The sequence below is a fragment of the Mesoplodon mirus genome, assembly GCF_964341445.2.
Source record: "Mesoplodon mirus genome assembly, chromosome: 8".
NCBI classification, from domain to species: Eukaryota; Metazoa; Chordata; class Mammalia; order Artiodactyla; family Ziphiidae; genus Mesoplodon; species Mesoplodon mirus.
The window spans coordinates 77200953-77219942 of record NC_138984.1 but is presented as its reverse complement, the minus strand read 5'-3'; the positions used below and the strand labels follow the sequence as shown (position 1 = coordinate 77219942).

The 18990-nt window shown below is 34.6% G+C and overlaps 2 protein-coding genes across 9 annotated transcripts in view; one reads left to right on the top strand and one right to left on the bottom strand.

The window, feature by feature from the left end:
* Positions 1 to 18990, bottom strand: part of SLC4A10 (solute carrier family 4 member 10) — a gene marked incomplete at both ends in the record, with an annotated part of 302753 nt that overhangs the window by 34719 nt on the left and 249044 nt on the right. For all 8 annotated transcript variants that reach the window (XM_082630536.1, XM_082630540.1, XM_082630538.1 and 5 more), the window contains 2 exons: positions 162 to 323; positions 5576 to 5681. In XM_082630536.1, the coding sequence (XP_082486662.1) occupies positions 162 to 323; positions 5576 to 5681 (268 nt within the window). The remainder of the gene's footprint in view (positions 1 to 161; positions 324 to 5575; positions 5682 to 18990) is intronic.
* On the top strand, positions 8003 to 9656 carry LOC309809466 (vacuole membrane protein 1). Its single transcript, XM_082630547.1, has one exon. It carries the CDS (start codon positions 8105 to 8107, stop codon positions 9323 to 9325), a length of 1221 nt encoding a protein of 406 aa, XP_082486673.1. The 5' UTR covers positions 8003 to 8104; the 3' UTR covers positions 9326 to 9656.

Below are 18990 nucleotides of genomic sequence, written 5' to 3'. Positions count from 1 at the left end.
CACCATGCCCACTCCTAATCTGGCAGCTCAATCACACAAAAACCTTTTAGTGGCTCCTTTAACGACAGCAATAGCTCTTTCTTTTGTCCTAAAACACACATGACTCCATACATGCTTTATGTTGGTTCACATTTTGATCAGAAAAATTGTAGTCTAAGTACCTTGGTTGGAAAATAGCGGCTAGTCTTGAACTGCTTCAGTGTGGCTGACAGAGTAACTGTGGAAAAGAACAGGATCACTGACCAAAATAGAACATCTGGAACATATGGGTGCTCGTGGCCACAAGCTCGTCCAACGTACTCCCCATGCAATGATTTGCATTCCTGCCAGAGGAAGTAAAACAAATGGAGCTATTAAGAAAAAAAGTGGACACGTTTCTTTCAGAAAACTAACATCTTAAGATCACTTGCAGTTGAGTTGCTGAAGTTGTTCAGTTATGGCTCCTACTTGGATAGGTAGTGAGCAATATGAACCACTTCTGAAATTCTGGCCTTTTCAAATTAAGTTTAAATCTATAAAACTAACTGATTTATAAATCACCATCTTAATGAATTTTCACATCAACCCTATAAAATAGGTAGTTGTTATTATTTCTATTTCATGTCTGAGGAAACTGAGGTGTAGAGAAGTTAAGTAATTGGCTATGGGCTCACCGTTGCTGGGTGGCAGCAGGGTTGTGATACAAACATGATACTCCTTTGGCGGGAATATTATTAAAGAAGAACAATGATTTTGTAGAATTATTTAGTCCAAAAGCTCCGAAGAAAGGTGAGAAAAGCAACAAAAAACTATGATACGTTATTATTGGAGTGAAACTGAAAGTCAAAGATGGGGCTCAAATTTAAATTATAGAACAAAAAAGAAAAAGTTAGTATAGGAGCAATGCAAAGTTCATATTTACTATGACTTCTTCATGGTCTTTTTTTTTTTTTCCTGGTATATATTTTATAAGCCTCTGAAGGATCATTTCTAATTGCTGCCTTAGCCATGAGGTGGCAGCAAAGTCAAAAAAATTTCCTTTCTTGGAGAAAAAACAGCATTTTAAACATTAATATTTTGAAATTAAAACTTTTAAAAAACGTTTTGCTTTTTACTATTTTAATTTAAAGATTAGAACACTAAATTTTAATTTTTTATTTCAAAACAGAGAAAAGAATGGTTTAAGTGATCCAGTGACCTTGTTAGTACTTGAGATATCTGGACCTGAACAGAAACTGAATTGTGCCATATACTTAAAGATCTTAGAGAAAAATATGGACTGATGGACTGATCACCAACAGAGACTGTCCAATGAACAAAGCTTCAGGCCCTGGAGTCCTTGTATAGCAGAAAACAAATACCTTCAAAAGATTCTAGACTAAATCACAGATTGTTACATGGTTATCCAAAAATAAACTAGTAAAATCTACTTGGGGCAGCTACCCCTAAGGCTAGGATTCTTGAGAAATATTGTTTGTATACTTTATAATTATCTAAGACAATTCCATTCCCTTTTCTAATCTAACTGCAAATGCTACATTCTTTGCTAGCTAAAGTTGAATTCCAATTATCTATGTTAAGTTAATATAGAGCAAAATGACTTGGCTAATTGAAAAACCAAAGAAAAATCCCCCAGGCCTTAATTATAGCTTTAATTTTCCTTCTCTCAAAACCCTGTTAAAATAGATAAAGTAGCAAAAATGAATCCTTGAATTTTTTAGTCCCGTCTCTTGCCCCTTGTCCAGAGATACTAGTATAGCAATTACTAAGCTAAGTAATGGTTAAGAAGAATGGATAAATATAAAGAGGAGCTAGAAGCTCTGTTGTAAACACATTATCTAAATATTTGTGATCAGTCTTTTGTGCAGATATAAAAGTCCTCCAAGTCTTGGACTTGGCTGGGTCTTGTTCTCAAATCTTAGGAACATAGACACCATTTAAAGGATCATTTAACTGTCTTATAATCTATAATACATTGCCAATAGCTTGCCTAGTTACTTTAATTCAAGACAAATTTGAAAAGCGTATTTATTTTTTCTTCCTTTTAGGGGGACAGTATGCTATTTAAAAAGGAAAAATTGTGAACTACTAAATTCTACATTTATTTTCTGGTTTATACTAACTGTACCTTTAACACACACACACACACACACACACACACACACACAAAAAAACAAGTACTGAGATTTGGAAGAGAAAACTAAATCCAAATCCTGTTCTCTTATTTTGAGTCTCACATATGGTTTCACTTACAAAAATGAAAAACTGCTTGTTGACAAACTCATTTCTACTAATTATTCTTCAACACGTTCTAAGTTTCAGCAGTGTTATAAGTTGGTAAAAATTAAGTTTGATAAAATAAGAAATTAAATTTGGCATTAGTGTCCTGCCCCTTACTTATATATAAGCTAAATATGTAATTCTGGCACTAAAACAATTCTTAACCAATTGCTAGTTAATTGCCTGTGAATATTTTAAACCTCGCCTAGGAATTCCTTTATAATGACAGATTTTGAGATACTGCTAAAAATATATATAAACATAGAAACCTAAGTGTTCTAGCTTGCTATAAAACACTTGAATTAGGCATTATTCACAATAGCCAAGATATGGAAATAACCTAGATGTCTGTCAATGGATGAATGGATTAAGAAAATGTAGTATAAATATATAACGGAATATCATTCCCTTAAAAAGGAAGGAAATCCTGCCATTGCAACATGGATGAATCTGGAGGACATTATGCTGACTGATATAAGCCAGACACAGAAAGACAAACACTGTATGATTTAACTTACATGTGGAATCTAAAAAAGTCAAACTCAGAAGCAGAGAGTAGAATGATGGTTACTAATGGCTGGGGAGAGGGGAAAAATGGGGAAATATGGGCCGAAGGGTACAAAGTTTCAGTTATGCAGGATGAATAAATTATGAAGATCTAATGTATAACACGGTGACTATGGTTAATAATATTGCATTAAATAATTTAAATTTGCTGAGAGAGTAGATCTTAACTGTTTTCACCAAAAAAAAAAAAAAAAAAGGTAACTATTTGAGGTGATGGATACGTTAATTAGCTTGATTGTGGTAATCATTTACGTCATATACATACACCGAAACATCATATTGTATACCTTAAATATACACAAGGTATAAATTACAATTCATGAGATATGTAACAATTCAATTAAAAATTATCACATGAATAATATACAAAGTAAATATTACATGATTATTTTTACAAAACTAGTTATAATAGCCATTAGCACAGTGCTTTATTAATACAATGTTTTTGCTGATACTAATGGTTATACTGAGAAAAGAAGTCCCAGAATAACAATTAAGACAAAACAATTTTATGGCCCTCATTGACTTAAAAATTGTAAGATTTTTTCATTATGTAGCATTCCCTTTGGTGATAAATGCTATTTTGGTCAAGGTTAGCAATTACCTATCACAAAAACTGCTTTTAACTAATGAAAAATAATATGAAAATTTCTGCCAGAATGTTAACTCCTAGTACAGAACTTAAAGAAAAAAACCACAGTGCTAGATTTGCTTTGATTGCAAAATATTTTTCACTGTACTCTGCTTGACCCTAAAACTTCTAATATTTAAAATTAACTCATGGCTACCTAGATCAATTGTGCTATGAGTCTCTTTGAAAGTTATAATTCAGGGTTTGCTACTACATGGAATGAATATTATTATTTAATATTAAATTATTCAAGACTATAAAACACAGAGTAAATTATCATGCTAAATAATTTAAAGATGAGATTATTGGGTTACTGTATTGTAGGGGACACCAAGATGAGGGACAAAAGCAAGGGACTCAAGACATAATATCTTTATAGTTTACAAAAGGGAAATATAAATGGAAGATGCACTGCTGAATGGATCAACCACAATCCCATGTCTAAATTCTGAATAACTGTAGCATTCTTTCTTGTTCAGCTCATCATTTCTTTTATTGATCAATTTAAATGGCTCTCTGAAAGGAAACAGTTTGGTAATGTTATTTTTTCTAAGAAAAAATAGGACAATAAATGTGAACTATAACAGAAGAAAACAACAAAAGTAAGTGAAGGCTTATTTTAGAGCAAATGACTAGCATAAGAGGAAAGGTAGTAAAATATAGGTCAAGATAGAATTTTAAACAGAAAGTAAGTAATTTGATTTTGATTCTGAAAGAAAATATTTAATGAGGAAAATTGAGAAAATAGGCAATAGGTCAAGTGCTCTTACAAGAATCATGTTTAGAGTTTTATAATATTTGTACAACAAAAAAGATTTCTATGTGTCACTAACTGGCTCACTTACTAAATGATATATTTTTCATAAAATGAACTAGAATTTATATAGTTTTATGCCCATGGTTATAATGGGATTTGAGCTTATATGGGTAGATAAAGTGGCAGAAGCTTTGGATTGTAATGTTTGTAACTGGGAAGAATAGAGAAGAAACTAGAATGACTCAGATTTTAATACTTATTAAAACCAGAACGCTTTCGATTTTTCCAATTATGAGATTTGATTGACCAGAAGTAAAGGATACAAATGTAGATGGAAAAAGAGGTTCACAAATATTGCAAGAGATTAAGAAGAATTGAGAAATTCAGCTATGAGGGGGAAAAAAGATACCACAAAAAAAGAGGAAAGCCAAAAATATTTTTAAAGGTATAAGATTTAACTTTGATAGGTGAAAAATATGTTGCCATTCTCTTTTTTGAATGGAGGATAAAGAGAAAATGGAAGTAAGAAAATCTTCCTGAGGGAGGTGCCAGAATTTTATTAAGAAAAGTGACTTTTGTTTTCCCAAAAAGTTCAATATTTACACTAAAATATTAACAAACATCCCCTCCCCCTTAACATATTCTGAGCAGCTGGAGCAGCATTACAGAGTAAAGTAAAAGCATTCTGGGTTCTTTACACAGAAGGCTGACTTAGTTCTGCCATACGGTTTCATTTAGGTCAACACTACTCTTATTTAATGTGCTTTCAGTTAATCTAGTCACATTATGCCATATATGTGTGCTTTCAGAGTAACTCAGACCTAATAACTACTGGAAAAACTTAATAATGAAAGAAAACCTCAGTATACTTATGCATACTTGAAATGAATGAAATCAAAACCATCACTTTTATAATAGTATTTGTTTAAAACACTTAACTTAGTGGCAATAATTCATTCAAAAAGTCAATAAAAGCCCTTATAGTAATAAGATTCAAAGTATGACCTATTTTTCTTTTTTAATTAATTAATTAATTAATTAATTTATGGCTGCGTTGGGTCTTTGTTGCTGCATGCAGGCTTTCTCTAGTTGCAGTGAGCGGGTTGTGGTGTGCGGGCTTCTCATTGCACTGGCTTCTCTTGTTGCAGAGCATGGACTCTATGCGTGCGGGCTCAGTAGTTGTGGCTTGTGAGCTCTAGAGCGCAGGCTCAGTAGTTGTAGCACATGGGCTTAGTTGCTCCGTGGCATGTGGGATCTTCCCGGACCAGGGCTCAAACCCATGTCCCCTGCATTGGCAGGCGGATTCTTAACCACTGTGCCACCAGGGAAGTCCATGACTTATTTTTCAGTGTTTCACTTACCGACACAGTTAGGTTCTCCCAAATTATGTCAGAGGCAGAAATATTGGACTCCCTCCATTCCTTCAATGTATCATTGCTAGGATTATGTGGTTCCACACAGTTACACCTGCAAAGGCAAAACAGTGTCTTTTGTGAAGTATCTTTTTGTCACCATACTTAAAACAAATGTGTGATGGGTCCTTCTTCCCCAGTCACAGCCTTCCTCCATCTGAGAAATAAGTAGGTAGGTCATCCTAAACTCCAAAACACACTATTTTCAGACATAGGACAGATATATTGCTAGGACATTAGATCACTTCTAATGTTTCCTGGAATGAGAGGTCATTCCCTCTCTGTCCCCATCAGAGGAAATTTTTTAAAGTGTAGGTTAGAACACAGGGCTTTTGAGGCCTTTTAAACCAAGATGCTTTCTAGACCTTACAACAACCATTTGCCTCTAAATTATAAGTCAAGTGGGAAAAAATGATAAACATTCAAATGTATTATTTTAATTTACTTATTTTTATTAATACTGTATAACTATATCCATTAAAATTGGATTTTATAATTCATATTTTAGAGAACATTTAGAATTTTGCAATGTAATTTAAAATTAAAGCTAGGTTGAAGCAAAAACCCTAGGTATCTCAGGATATACTTTCTTTGTGATGAGTGATAGTTCTATTTAAAATCAAACAATCATTATGCAAAAGATTTTTGAGTAGCTACTACATATAAGGTAACATGATGAATGCTAGGTGGGGTAACATCAGAGAGAATAGGTAAAAGCTGGGCAAAGTGGTACTGTTAGGTAATAAAAAAACAGCTTTTGATCTCATGTTCTTTATAACTTTGTAAGTAAATGAGAAGACAAAGGCAAAGATTATCAACAAGTTAATTGTCTTAGATGTGAACTTCAATTTACAAATTGTTTGTTTCAAAAATTCATTCATAAGTCTATTATTGCCCTTCAGAGAGCATTTTATTATAGAAGCATTTTATAAAAATAGTGGTTGGGCTCCCAGATTAAGCCACATATATACTACATAACTTGAATATTAGTTGGATTGCTGTTTTAGTGATATTAATTGAACTGTAGAACCCAACTGCCATTATTTCTATAGGAAAATATATTACAGTCTCTACTTGATAAATTCCTCTGCCTAAGCAACAGTCTCTCTTCTTTTTTTTTTTTTTTTTTGTGGTACGCGGGCCTCTTACTGTTGTGGCCTCTCCCGTTGCGGAGCAGCACAGGCTCTGGACGCGCAGGCTCAGCGGCCATGGTTCACGGGCCTAGCCGCTCCATGGCATGTGGAATCTTCCCGGACTGGGGTACGAACCCGTGTCCCCTGCATCGGCAGGCGGACTCTCAACCACTGCGCCACCAGGGAAGCCTCTCTTCTGTCTTTTACATCAGGAATTTTAGTCTGTTCTTTCTTTTTACCACCACTCATTCATTTTTCAAAGTGTACTGAGTGTCTATTATTACAAGAAACTCTCCTTGATTTTAGTCTGGTTCTTTTTTTTACCACCACTCATTCATTTTTCAAAGTGTACTGAGTGTCTATTATTACAAGAAACTCTCCTTGACTTGGGCAATACAGACAGGTATGTTCCTGCTCTCACTAAGAGATGTTAGAGTATTCCCCACCTGGGCTCACATGGGGCTGGGCCTCTAAAAAAGCAGAGGATTCCAATGAGAAAGTTGTTGATGAGGATTTTAAGGGAATGAGACATGGAAGTATTAGCTACTATGAGCAGCTACAGTGACCACCATGGTATCAGAGGGAGGAAACACAGCAGAAGGGAAACAGTCCCCTGAGATGCAGTAATAATCATTCATTAATGCAATTTATTCAAATCTATAGGTTCTCAAGTCCCAGATTAGTTGTACATAATCCCAGAGCACAGCATTATGTGTCAGAAAGGCCTTTGTCCTTTACTGGCTGTGTGGCCAGGGGCAAATTATTTAAGCACTCTAAATCTTGGTTTCCTCATAAATAAAATGCAGACTGAAATGCTTACCTTGTAGAGCTATTATGAAGAATAAGTAACATGATATATATTAAGTGCCTGGTATACATTTATGAAGTTTTGAAATTGTAGCTGCCATCATCATCATGGTTCTCATCATTATTTTCTGGTTCATTTTTCAGTTTTTCATAAGATGTAATAAAACTGTTAACTTTCAATTGATGTAATACAAAAAAACCACTAGGCTTTTCTCTAACATGCTGATACTCTTTATTTTGCGTCCAGTGCTTTAAAGAGAATTAAATTCTGACCAGCATTAAAACAGTTTTGCTACTATCACTAAGAATCTATCAAAAGAAAGAAAATTCCTGTTTAATTTTGACTCTAGGTCATTAGATCACTAGGCAAATACAGTAAAGATAATATATGAAGAGAGAGAATAATTTCACTTAAAATATCTTAAATTAGGGTTGTGAGAGTCAGTCGCGAGCCGCTTCCAGGATCTGAGATCCGGAGAACCGGAGAACCGGAGAAGCCGGAGTCAGAGCGGCTCCTCAAGAGTTATTGATCTATGAAATGGCAGAGAATGGAAAAAATTGTGACCAGAGACGTGTAGCAATGAACAAGGAACAATATAATGGAAACTTCACAGATCCCTCTTCAGTGAATGAAAAGAAGAGGAGGGATCGGGAAGAAAGGCAGAATATTGTCCTGTGGAGACAGCCACTCGTTACCTTGCAGTATTTTTCTCTGGAAATCCTAGTAATCTTGAAGGAATGGACCTTAAGATTATGGCATCGTCAAAGCGTTGTGGTGTCTTTTTTACTGCTGCTTGCTGTGCTTATAGCTACGTATTATGTTGAAGGAGCACATCAACAGTATGTGCAACGTATAGAGAAACAGTTTCTTTTGTATGCCTACTGGATAGGCTTAGGAATTTTGTCTTCTGTTGGGCTTGGAACAGGGCTGCACACCTTTCTGCTTTATCTGGGTCCACATATAGCTTCAGTTACATTAGCTGCTTATGAATGCAATTCAGTTAATTTCCCTGAACCACCCTATCCTGATCAGATTATTTGTCCAGATGAAGAGGGCACTGAAGGAACCATTTCTTTATGGAGCATCATCTCAAAAGTTAGGATTGAGGCCTGCATGTGGGGTATTGGTACAGCGATTGGAGAGCTGCCTCCATATTTCATGGCCAGGGCAGCTCGCCTCTCAGGTGCTGAACCAGATGATGAAGACTATCAGGAATTTGAAGAGATGCTGGAACATGCAGAGACTGCACAAGACTTTGCCTCCCGGGCTAAACTGGCAGTTCAAAACCTAGTACAGAAGGTTGGATTTTTTGGAATTTTGGCCTGTGCTTCGATTCCAAATCCTCTGTTTGATCTGGCTGGAATAACATGTGGACACTTTCTTGTACCTTTTTGGACTTTCTTTGGTGCAACCCTGATTGGAAAAGCAATAATTAAAATGCATATCCAGAAAATCTTCGTTATCGTAACATTCAGCAAACACATAGTGGAGCAGATGGTGGCTTTCATTGGTGCTGTCCCTGGCATAGGTCCATCTCTGCAGAAGCCATTCCAGGAATACCTGGAGGCCCAGCGTCAGAAGCTTCACCACAAAAGCGAAATGGGCACACCACAGGGAGAAAACTGGTTGTCCTGGATGTTTGAGAAGTTGGTTGTTGTAATGGTGTGTTACTTCATCCTGTCCATCATTAACTCCATGGCACAAAGTTATGCCAGACGAATCCAGCAGCGGTTGAACTCAGAGGAGAAAACTAAATAAGCAGAAAAGTTTTAACTGCAAAAATTTAAATGGACGGGTTCTGCCTTAAATTGGGAGGACTCCAAACCAGGAAGGAAAATTCCCTTTTCCAACCTGTATCAATTTTAATTTTTTTTTTCCCCTGAAAGCAGTTTAGTCCATATCTTGCACTGACATACTCTTCCTTTGTTAAGGTAAGGTATCCACCGTCAATTCAATCCAAATTGTATTTTATTAGGGTGGAATGTGATATTAAGCAGCAAACTTAACAAAAACTGGCCTTCTATTTGTTATTTTCAAAGGCCCACATGGTACAATTAAAGAATTCCGGACACCAAAAAAAAAAAAAAAACGGTTCCTAAGTATGTCAAATATGTCAAGCTTTTTAGGCTTGTCACAAATGACTTCTTTGTTTTTCTAAGTCATCAAAAGTGTATATAAATTATACTAGATTGGATAACAGTCTTGCATGTCTATTATGGTAAAATTTAATATGCCATTTTGCCCAACCCTTCCTATCCCACCTTTGAAAAAAGGACATTTTATGATGCATTGCACACCCTCTTGGGAAACTGATCTTTCCATTTTGAGACAGTATAAGGAAAATCTTGTTGGTGTCTCGCAAATGAGCTGACACCATTTTTTATTCTGTATATTTAGAATGGAGTCATGAAAAAACTTTATAAAGACATCTTTGATCATTCCAAAAAAAAAAAATATCTTAAATTATTAAAAAATAACACTAAAACCATTAAATCACTGAATATTTTCTAAAATTAAAAATCAGATTTGGCTGCTAGCTTAAGAAAGAGGGCTGAACATACATGTTTATTTTCTCATTACCTAGAATTCATTAAGCAAAGAAATAATATAAAAAGAAACATGAGGGGAAATATCAACAAAAGAGAGATGTAAACAAATGGAATATGAAAAGCATATGAAAGCAGGATGTTTGTAAAAGCAGAACAGAAGAGTAATACTAACAATAATAGTATTTTTATATTTAATCCTTAAAATTGGTAGTATTAATCACATGATAATATCAAGGCATGAGTGATGTGGCCAAGGTTACACAGCTAGAAACATCAGAGCCAGAATTTAAACCTAGGCAGTCCACTCCTAATGACTATTCTAAAAAAATAGAAATATTTACATAGAAACATAAATATATATACATATTTATATATACATATAAAATTTATAAATTTATATAGGATATATATATATATATATATATATATCTCCTTCCAACTGCAGTAAAGGAAGGACCTGGCCTGCCGAGTAGAATCCCACAAAGGGTTTGAACTAAGAGAAGATGTTGGGATGAAGGAAAGAGTGTTTTCCAACCTAAGAAAGCAGTGAAAGAACTCTCAGAATGACAAATGTATGGTAGAGCCCAAGAGTGAACCAGGGAAGAAGTGACATCACAAGATAGCTGAATGGAAAGTCCCAGTGCTCCTTCCCCTGTAGAAACTTCAATTTAACAACAATATATGGACCAAAATACTGTGACAAGAATTCCAGAATCCAGTTAAGATGTTGCAGTACCTGAGTGAAAAGTTGTGAACAGCCATATTCAAACAGGTAAGAAGAGCAATTTCACTTTAACTGCATCAGCCCCTCCTCTAAGCTGGCACAGCTCAGCAGTGGTAGAGAATACCCTGGCTTACACTTTTTACACTGGGGGTGAAGAGAAAATAGAGGCTGCATCTGACATTCCAGCTCTTCAGAGGGCTGCTGAGGGACTGGTATCTGTCTTGTCTAATTCAGGGCACTGACAGAACCATTGTAGTTTGGACGCCCCAGTGCCACTGAGAACAAAGACGAGTGGATAAAATGGCTTTCAGGGAATAGGATGGCTCAGTGCAATTAGGGGCAGGTGAACAACTTGAGGCTTTTCCCTCTGAACGAAGTGAAAGAAGCATATTTCTGATGTTCAAGCTTTTTGGAAGAGTGCCCAAGGGACTGGTATCTGTCTCACCTAACCTGGGATGCTGATGGGGACTCATCATATGGTAGATATCTGGAGGCCTCTGAGAACAAGGGATAGCAGAGAATCTTGCTACTGTAAAACCACAGAACTTGCAGTAGCAAGATTCTCTGCTATCCCTTGTTCTCAGAGGGAGCAAAAGATTATAAGCCCCTGGAAAAAGAAACCAGCAATACTAACTGAGAAATTGCACACAGAGGCTCAGAGAATTTGCATCCCCTTCCCTCCAAGAAAGGGTTACAGAGGCCCCCAGAATCTCTAGTCAAGCTGATTAATAAGAGTCTTCTGCACAAAGAGAAAGTCCCTAAATGCTATGAAAGGTGGCTGTTATTTCAAATGTGCCAATCCTAAAACAAAGTTATGGGACACGTGAAGAAACAGGGCAACATGGTCCATACAAAGGAATAAAATAAATCAGAAATTTATCTTAAAGAAATAGAGGTATATAAATTACCTGACAGAATTAAAATAACCATTATAATGATACTCTATGAGATCAAGAAAATGATGCATAAACAAAATGAAAATATCAACAAAAAGATAGAAAATATTAAAAAAGAACAAAATAGAAATTTTGGAGCTAAAGAATACAATAATTGAACCAAAAAATTCAGTAGAGGGGTTCAACATCAGACTCAATTAAGCAGAAGAAAGAATCAGTGAACTTGAGGACAGGTCATTTGAAATTATTCAGTCAGAAGAACAAAATGGAAAAAGAATGAAAAAGAGTGAAGAAAGCCTGTGGAACACATGGGATAGCATAAGCAAATCAATATATGCATCATGGGAGCCTCAGAAGAAGAAGAAAGAGAATAAGGGACAGAAAGCTTATTTGAAGAAATAGCGCCCCAAAACTTCCAAAAAATAGGGAAGGAAATTACATCCATATTTAAGAAACCCAATGAATTCCAACCATTGTGAATCCAAAGAAATCCACACTAAGACACATTATAATCAAACTGTTAAAGTCAGAAACAGAGAAAATTTCAACAGCAGCAAGTGAAAAGTTAATCACCATGTACAAGAGAAGTTCCATAATACTACCAGTGGATTTTTCAGCAGGAACTCTACAGACCAGAAGGCAGTAGTATGACATATTCAAAGTGCTGAAAGGGAAAACTTCCAACCAAGAATACTATATCTGGTAAGAAATGGGGGACTTGAAAAATGAAGGAGGTTTTAAAAATAAAGCTGAAGGAGTTCATCACCACTATATCTGCCTTACAAGAAATGTTAAAGGGAATCTTTCAAGTTCAAACAAAAGGACACTGAACAGCAACACAAAAACATATGAAAGTATAAAGCTTGCTAATGAAGGTAAGTATATAGACAAATACAAAATACTGTAATGGTGGTACATAAATCACTTTTAATTCTGGTATAGAAGTTGAAGGACAAAAGTATTTTTAGACACTATTACTATAAAAATATGTTAATGGATACACAATATAAAAGGATGTAATTTTTGACATCAATAACTTAAAAAGTGTAACGAGGGGGGAGTAAAAGTGAAGAGTGTTTGTATGCAATTGAAGTTAAGTTTTATCAGCTTAAAATAGATTGTTGTAAATATAAGATGTTTTATGTAAGCCCCATGGTAACCAAAAAGAAAATACCTTTTCATGTAGAACATCCACAAAAGAAAATAAGAAAGGAATCAAAACATATCACTACCAAAAAAAAAAAACAAAATCAACAAAACACAGAGGAAGTAAAAAGAGAGGAAAGAGGGTGGGTGACAAAAATGTTACAAGACAGACAGAAAACAACTAATAAAATGGCAATAGTAAGTTCTTCTCTATAAATAAGTACTTAAATGTAAGTGGATTTTACTCCCCAATCAAAAGACATACAATGACTAAATGGATAAAAAAAAAAGATCTAACTATATGCTGTCTAGAAGAGACTTTTGATTTAGGAACACACATAGAGTGAAAGTTAACGTATAGGAAAAAATATTATATGCAAACGGTAACCAAAAGAGAGCAGGTGTCAGGGTGGGCCATAATCATATCAGACAAATAGACTTTAAGTCAAAAACTGTCAAAAGAGACAAGGAAGGACCTTATATAAGGCTAAAAGGGTCAATTAACCAGGAAGATATAACAATTAAAAAGATATATGCACCTAACAGCAGAGCACCCAAATATATGAAGGAAACATTGACAGAAGTGAAGAGAAAGATAGATAGTAACACAATTATATTAGGATATTTCAATACCTCACTTTAAATAATGGATAGAATCCAGATAGAAGATGAATAAGGAAACAGAGGACCTGAACAACACTATAGACCAAATGAACCTAATAGCATATACAGAACATTTCACCTACCAGCAGCAGAATACATAGCGTTCCCAAACACACACAAAACATTCTCCACAAGAGATCACGTTAGGTCACAAAACTAGTCTTAACAGATGTAAGAAGACTGAAATCATACTGAGTATACTTTCCAACCACAGTGCAATGAAACTAGAAATCAATAACAGAAGGAAAACTAAAAAATTCACAAATGCATGGAAATTAAGCAACATATCCTTGAACAACCAATGGATCAAAGAAGATATCAAAAGAGAAATTAGAAAATATCTTAAGACAAATGAAAACAAAAACAACATACTAAAACTTATAGGATGCAGCAAAAGCAGTACTAAGAGGGAATTTTATAGCAATAACTGCCTATATTAAAAAGATGAAAATTCTCAAATAAACAACCTAACTTTAAAGCACAAAGAACTCAAAAAAGAAAAACAAAGCCCAAAGTTAGCAGAAGGAAGAAAATAATAATCATCAGAGCATAAATAAGTGAAATAGAGACAAGAAAAACAACAGCAGAGATCAATGAAACTGAGTTGGTTTTTTTTAAAAACCCACAAATTGACAAACTTTTAGCTAGACTAAGAAAAAAATAAAGACTCAAAATTATAAATGAAAGAGGAGACGTTACAACTAATGTCACAGAAATTAAAAGGATTATAAGAGATTACTATGAGCAATTCCAAGCCAACAAATTGGATAGCCTGGAAGAAATGGATAAATTCCTAGAAACATGCAATTTATCAAGAATGAATCATGAAGAAATAGAAATTCTGAACAGACCCATAGCTAGTAAGGAGTTTGAATCAGTAATCAAAAACTTCTCAACAAAGAAAAGCCCATGACCAGATGGTTTCACTGGCGAATTCTACCACACATTTAAAGAACTGATGCCAATCCTTCTAAAACTCTTCCAAAAAAATTGAAGAGGAGGGAACACTTCCAAACTCATTTTATGAAGCCAGAATTACCCTGATACCAAAACCAGAAAAAGACATCAAAAGAAAACTAAAAAACAATATTCTTAATGAATATAGATGCAAAAATCCTCAACGAAATAATAACAAACTAAATTCAACAATACATTAATTATGTATTAAAATACATAATCAAGTAGGATTTATCCGTGGAACACAAGAATGGTTCAACAAGCAAATATCAATCATTGTGATACACCACATTAATGGAACAAAGGATACAACACATGATCATCTCAATAGATGCACAAAAAGCATTTGACAAATTCAACACCCTTTCATGATAAAAACACTCATTACACTAGGAATAGAAGGGAATTATCTCAACATAGTAAAAGTCATATATGACAAGCCCACAGCTAACATCAGAATCACTGGGGAAAAACCAGAAGCTTTTCCTCTAAGATAAAGAACAAGACAAGGATTCTCACTCCTGCCATTTCAATTCAAAATAGTACTGGAAGTCCTACTAGAGAAATTAGGTAAGAAAAAAAAGCATCCAAATTGGAAAGGAAGAAGTAAAATTATCTCTGCTTGCAGATGACATAATCTAATACAAAGAAAACTCTAAAAATTCCATACATAAAAAATATTTAGAAGTAATAAATGAATTCAACAAAGTTGCAGGATAAAAATCAACATTAAAAAACTCAGTTGAGTTTCTATAAACTAGCAATGTGCAATCTAAAAAGGAAATTAAGGAAACAACCCCATTTACAATAGCATCAATAAGAATAAAATACTTAGAAATAAACTTAACCAAAGATGTGAAAGTCTTTTACACTTAAAACTATAAAACATTGCTGAAAGAAATTAGAGGACACAAATAAATGGAAAGATATAAATGTGTTCATGAATTAGAAGACTTAATATTGTTAAAAACACCCATATTACCTGAAGTGATCTACAAATTCAGGGCAATCGCTACCAAAATCCCAATGACATTTTTTATAGACACAGAAAAAATAATCCTAAAATTCATATGGAACCATGAAGGATCCTGAATAGTCAAAACAATCTTGAGAAAAAAAGAATGAAGTTGGAAGCCTCACACTTCTTAATTTCAAAATATATTACAAAGCTAGAGTAATAAAAACAGTATGGTACTAGAACAAAGACAGATATATAGACCAATAGAACAGAATAGAGAGCCCAGAAATAAACCCTCACCTATGCAGTCAAAAGACCTTCAACAAGAATGGCAAAGCTACACAATGGGGAAATGTTGAAGTCTCTTCAACAAATAATGCTGGGAAAATCAGATATCCACAAGCAAAAGAATAAAATTGAACCCTTATCTGACACCATACACAGAAATCAATTCAAAATAAATAAAAGACTTAAACATTAGACCTAAATCTATAAAATTTCTAGCAGAAAACAGGGGGAAAGCTTTATTACATTGGTCTTAGCAATGATTTCTTGGATATGACACCAAAACACAGGTAATAAATGCAAAAATAGACAGTGGGACTACATTAAACTAAAAAGCTTCTACATAGCCAAGGAAACAATAAGCAGAGTGTAAAGGCAACCTGTGGAATGGGAGGAAATATATGCAAACTATATCTGATAAGACATTAATATCCAAAATATATAAGAGTTCCTACAACTCAATAGCAATAAAACAAATCACTCAATTTAAAAACGGACAAAGAAAAATAAAAAATATAAATAAATAAAAATAAAAATGGACAAAGGACCTAAATAGACATTTCTCCGAAGAAGATCTACAAATGGCCAACAAGTATATGAAAAGATTTTTGACATCGCTAATATCAGGGAAATGCAAATTGAAACTACAATGAAGTATCATCTCACACCTGTTAGGATGACCTATAAATGAAACAAAACAAAACAACAGAAAATAAGAAGTGTTGGTGAGAATGTGGAGAAACTGGAACCCTTGTGCACGGTTGTTAGAAATGTAAAATGGTGCAGCCACTATGGAAAACACTCTATAGGTTCCTCCAAAAAAAAAAAAAAAATAGAGCTACTACATGATCCAGCAATCCCATTTCTGGATCCAAAGAGAACTGGATCTTGAAGAGATATTGCATTCCCACTTTCATTTCAGCATTGTTTACAATGAGCCAAGAAGTGGAAACAATCTAAATGTCCATCAACAGATGAATGAATTTTTAAAAGTATAATATATACGTACAATGGAATATTATTCAGCCATTTAAAAAAAAGAAGGAAATTCTGTCATCTGCTACAACATGGATGAACATTAAGGATATTGTGCAAAGTGAAATAGAAGGACAAATACTACATGATTCCACTTATATGAGGTATCTAAAATAGTAAAACTTATAGAAACAGAAAGTAGAATTGTGGTTTCCAGGGATGGGAAGAGAGAAATGGTGAGTTGCTGTTCAATGGGTATAGAGTTTTAGTTATGCACTATGAAAAAGTTCTGGAGACCTGCTGTGCAACATCTGCTGTACTCTAAACTTAAACTTTTAATAAAGAGTTAACAGGATAGAATTATTGAATTCTTGGGGAAGCTTGAGGACATTCAAGCACAGAAGCCCAGAGCAAAAGAAGGCAGTCAGCAATTCCAGGAAAAATAAAAGGCTTTACAAGAAAGACATGTTCCAAAGAGGAAGAAAACTGAAATATATAATGATTTTGACCAGCTCATGAAATGTTGAAAAAGAAAATTCATTTTACCATGATGTTAAGAACACTGTTGGGTTTTTATTCTTCACTATATATTTTTTTAGTTATTTTCTTAGTGGTTTCTGTACAGCTTACCACATACATTCAGTTATTAGCCCCCATTAATTGCTCGCTGATTGCGCTATTGTTTTTGACAGAAACCTGGGGCATAAAATGCTCTGGTGGTATGATGCAATTAAACTCTAGCTCCTTTGCAGTTGAGGTCATTGTTTGAGGTTCTTCTGGCCCCAAGACGACTCTCCTTAGCTGTCTCTTTTCCTGGTTCTCTCTGGTATAGTAGTTGGCCTATTGTTTAGCCTGTGTCTCTCATAAAGCTACCTACCTCCTCTTAATTGCTTTTCACCAAAACTTCCATTATTTTTTTAAATTTAGTTTAATTTTTATTTTATATGGGAGTATAGTTGATTTACAATGTTGTGTTAGTTTCAGGTGTACAGCAAAGTGATTTAGTTATATATATATATATATATATATATATATATATATATATATATATATATATCTCCTTTCTTTTTCAGATTCTTTTCCCATATAGGTTATTACAGAATACTGGATTGAGTGGAGTTCCCTGTGCTATACAATAGGTCCTTGTTGATTATTTTACATACAGTAGTGTGTATATGTTAATTCCAAACTCCTAATTTATCCCTCCCCCCCACCTTTCCCTTTGGTAACCATAAGTTTGTCTTCTTTCTTTTCTTTCTTCTTCTTTTTTTTTTTTTAAAGTAGTTTCCTATTAAAGGAACTTCAGGTGTGAGGTAGGTCAGGGAGATTTTTTAAAATTAATTAATTAATTAATTTGTTGCATTGGGTCTTAGTTGTGGCAGGTGGGTTCCTTAGTTGCAGCTCACGGACCCCTTAGTTGCGGCTTGCTGACTTCTTAGTTGTGGCACATGGGCTCCTTAGTTGTGGCTCACCAGCTCTTAGTTGCTGCATGAGAACTCCTAGTTGCAGCATGCGTGTGGGATCTAGTTCCTGGACTAGGGATCAAACCCAGGCCCCCCACACTGGGCGCACAGAGTCTTAACCACTGCACCACCAGGGAAGTCCCCATAAGTATGTTTTCAAAGTCTGTGAGTCTGTTTCTGTTTTGTAAATATGTTCATTGTACCTTTTTTTTAGATTCCACATATAAGTGTTATCTGCTCCTAAAACAATTTCCAGAGACTTTCTATTATTGCTTTTTAAAATGATTTTCACCAGTAAAGCTGTTTCACCAGCAAGAGGGTCCTTAGAGTTCCTTATGCTACCATTCTGGAAGAATGTTGTTTTCTGAATGCCATAGGAGTCATGATACTAGAGCCATAGAGAAGAAAATGTAACCTATGCACACTACTTGGCTCTAGAGTGAGAAATATTTAAATAGCTATAACTATGTAAAGGTTTTTAAAATGTGGTTTTAAAAAAGTTTTTTAGAATCAATCTTTAGGCAAATTGTTTAACACTTAACTATGGTTAGAGAATAAAAGATATGTTAACAACCACTACAATAGAATCAGGGGTAGGGAGATAGAAGGAAGAACAGAGAATTGGAAGGAAAGGTAGAATTATTTATCTCTTCTTAAAGTATAAAAAATTAATAAACAGAAACCTCATGTAAATAGAGTTGGGAGACCAGATGGGGGAACCACATGTCCCAAGACAATAGCAGAGCCCAGTAGGAAGAAGAAAGACTTCCTCTTCTTTCCTGTCAAGAGCTCATCCAGTGAGAGGCT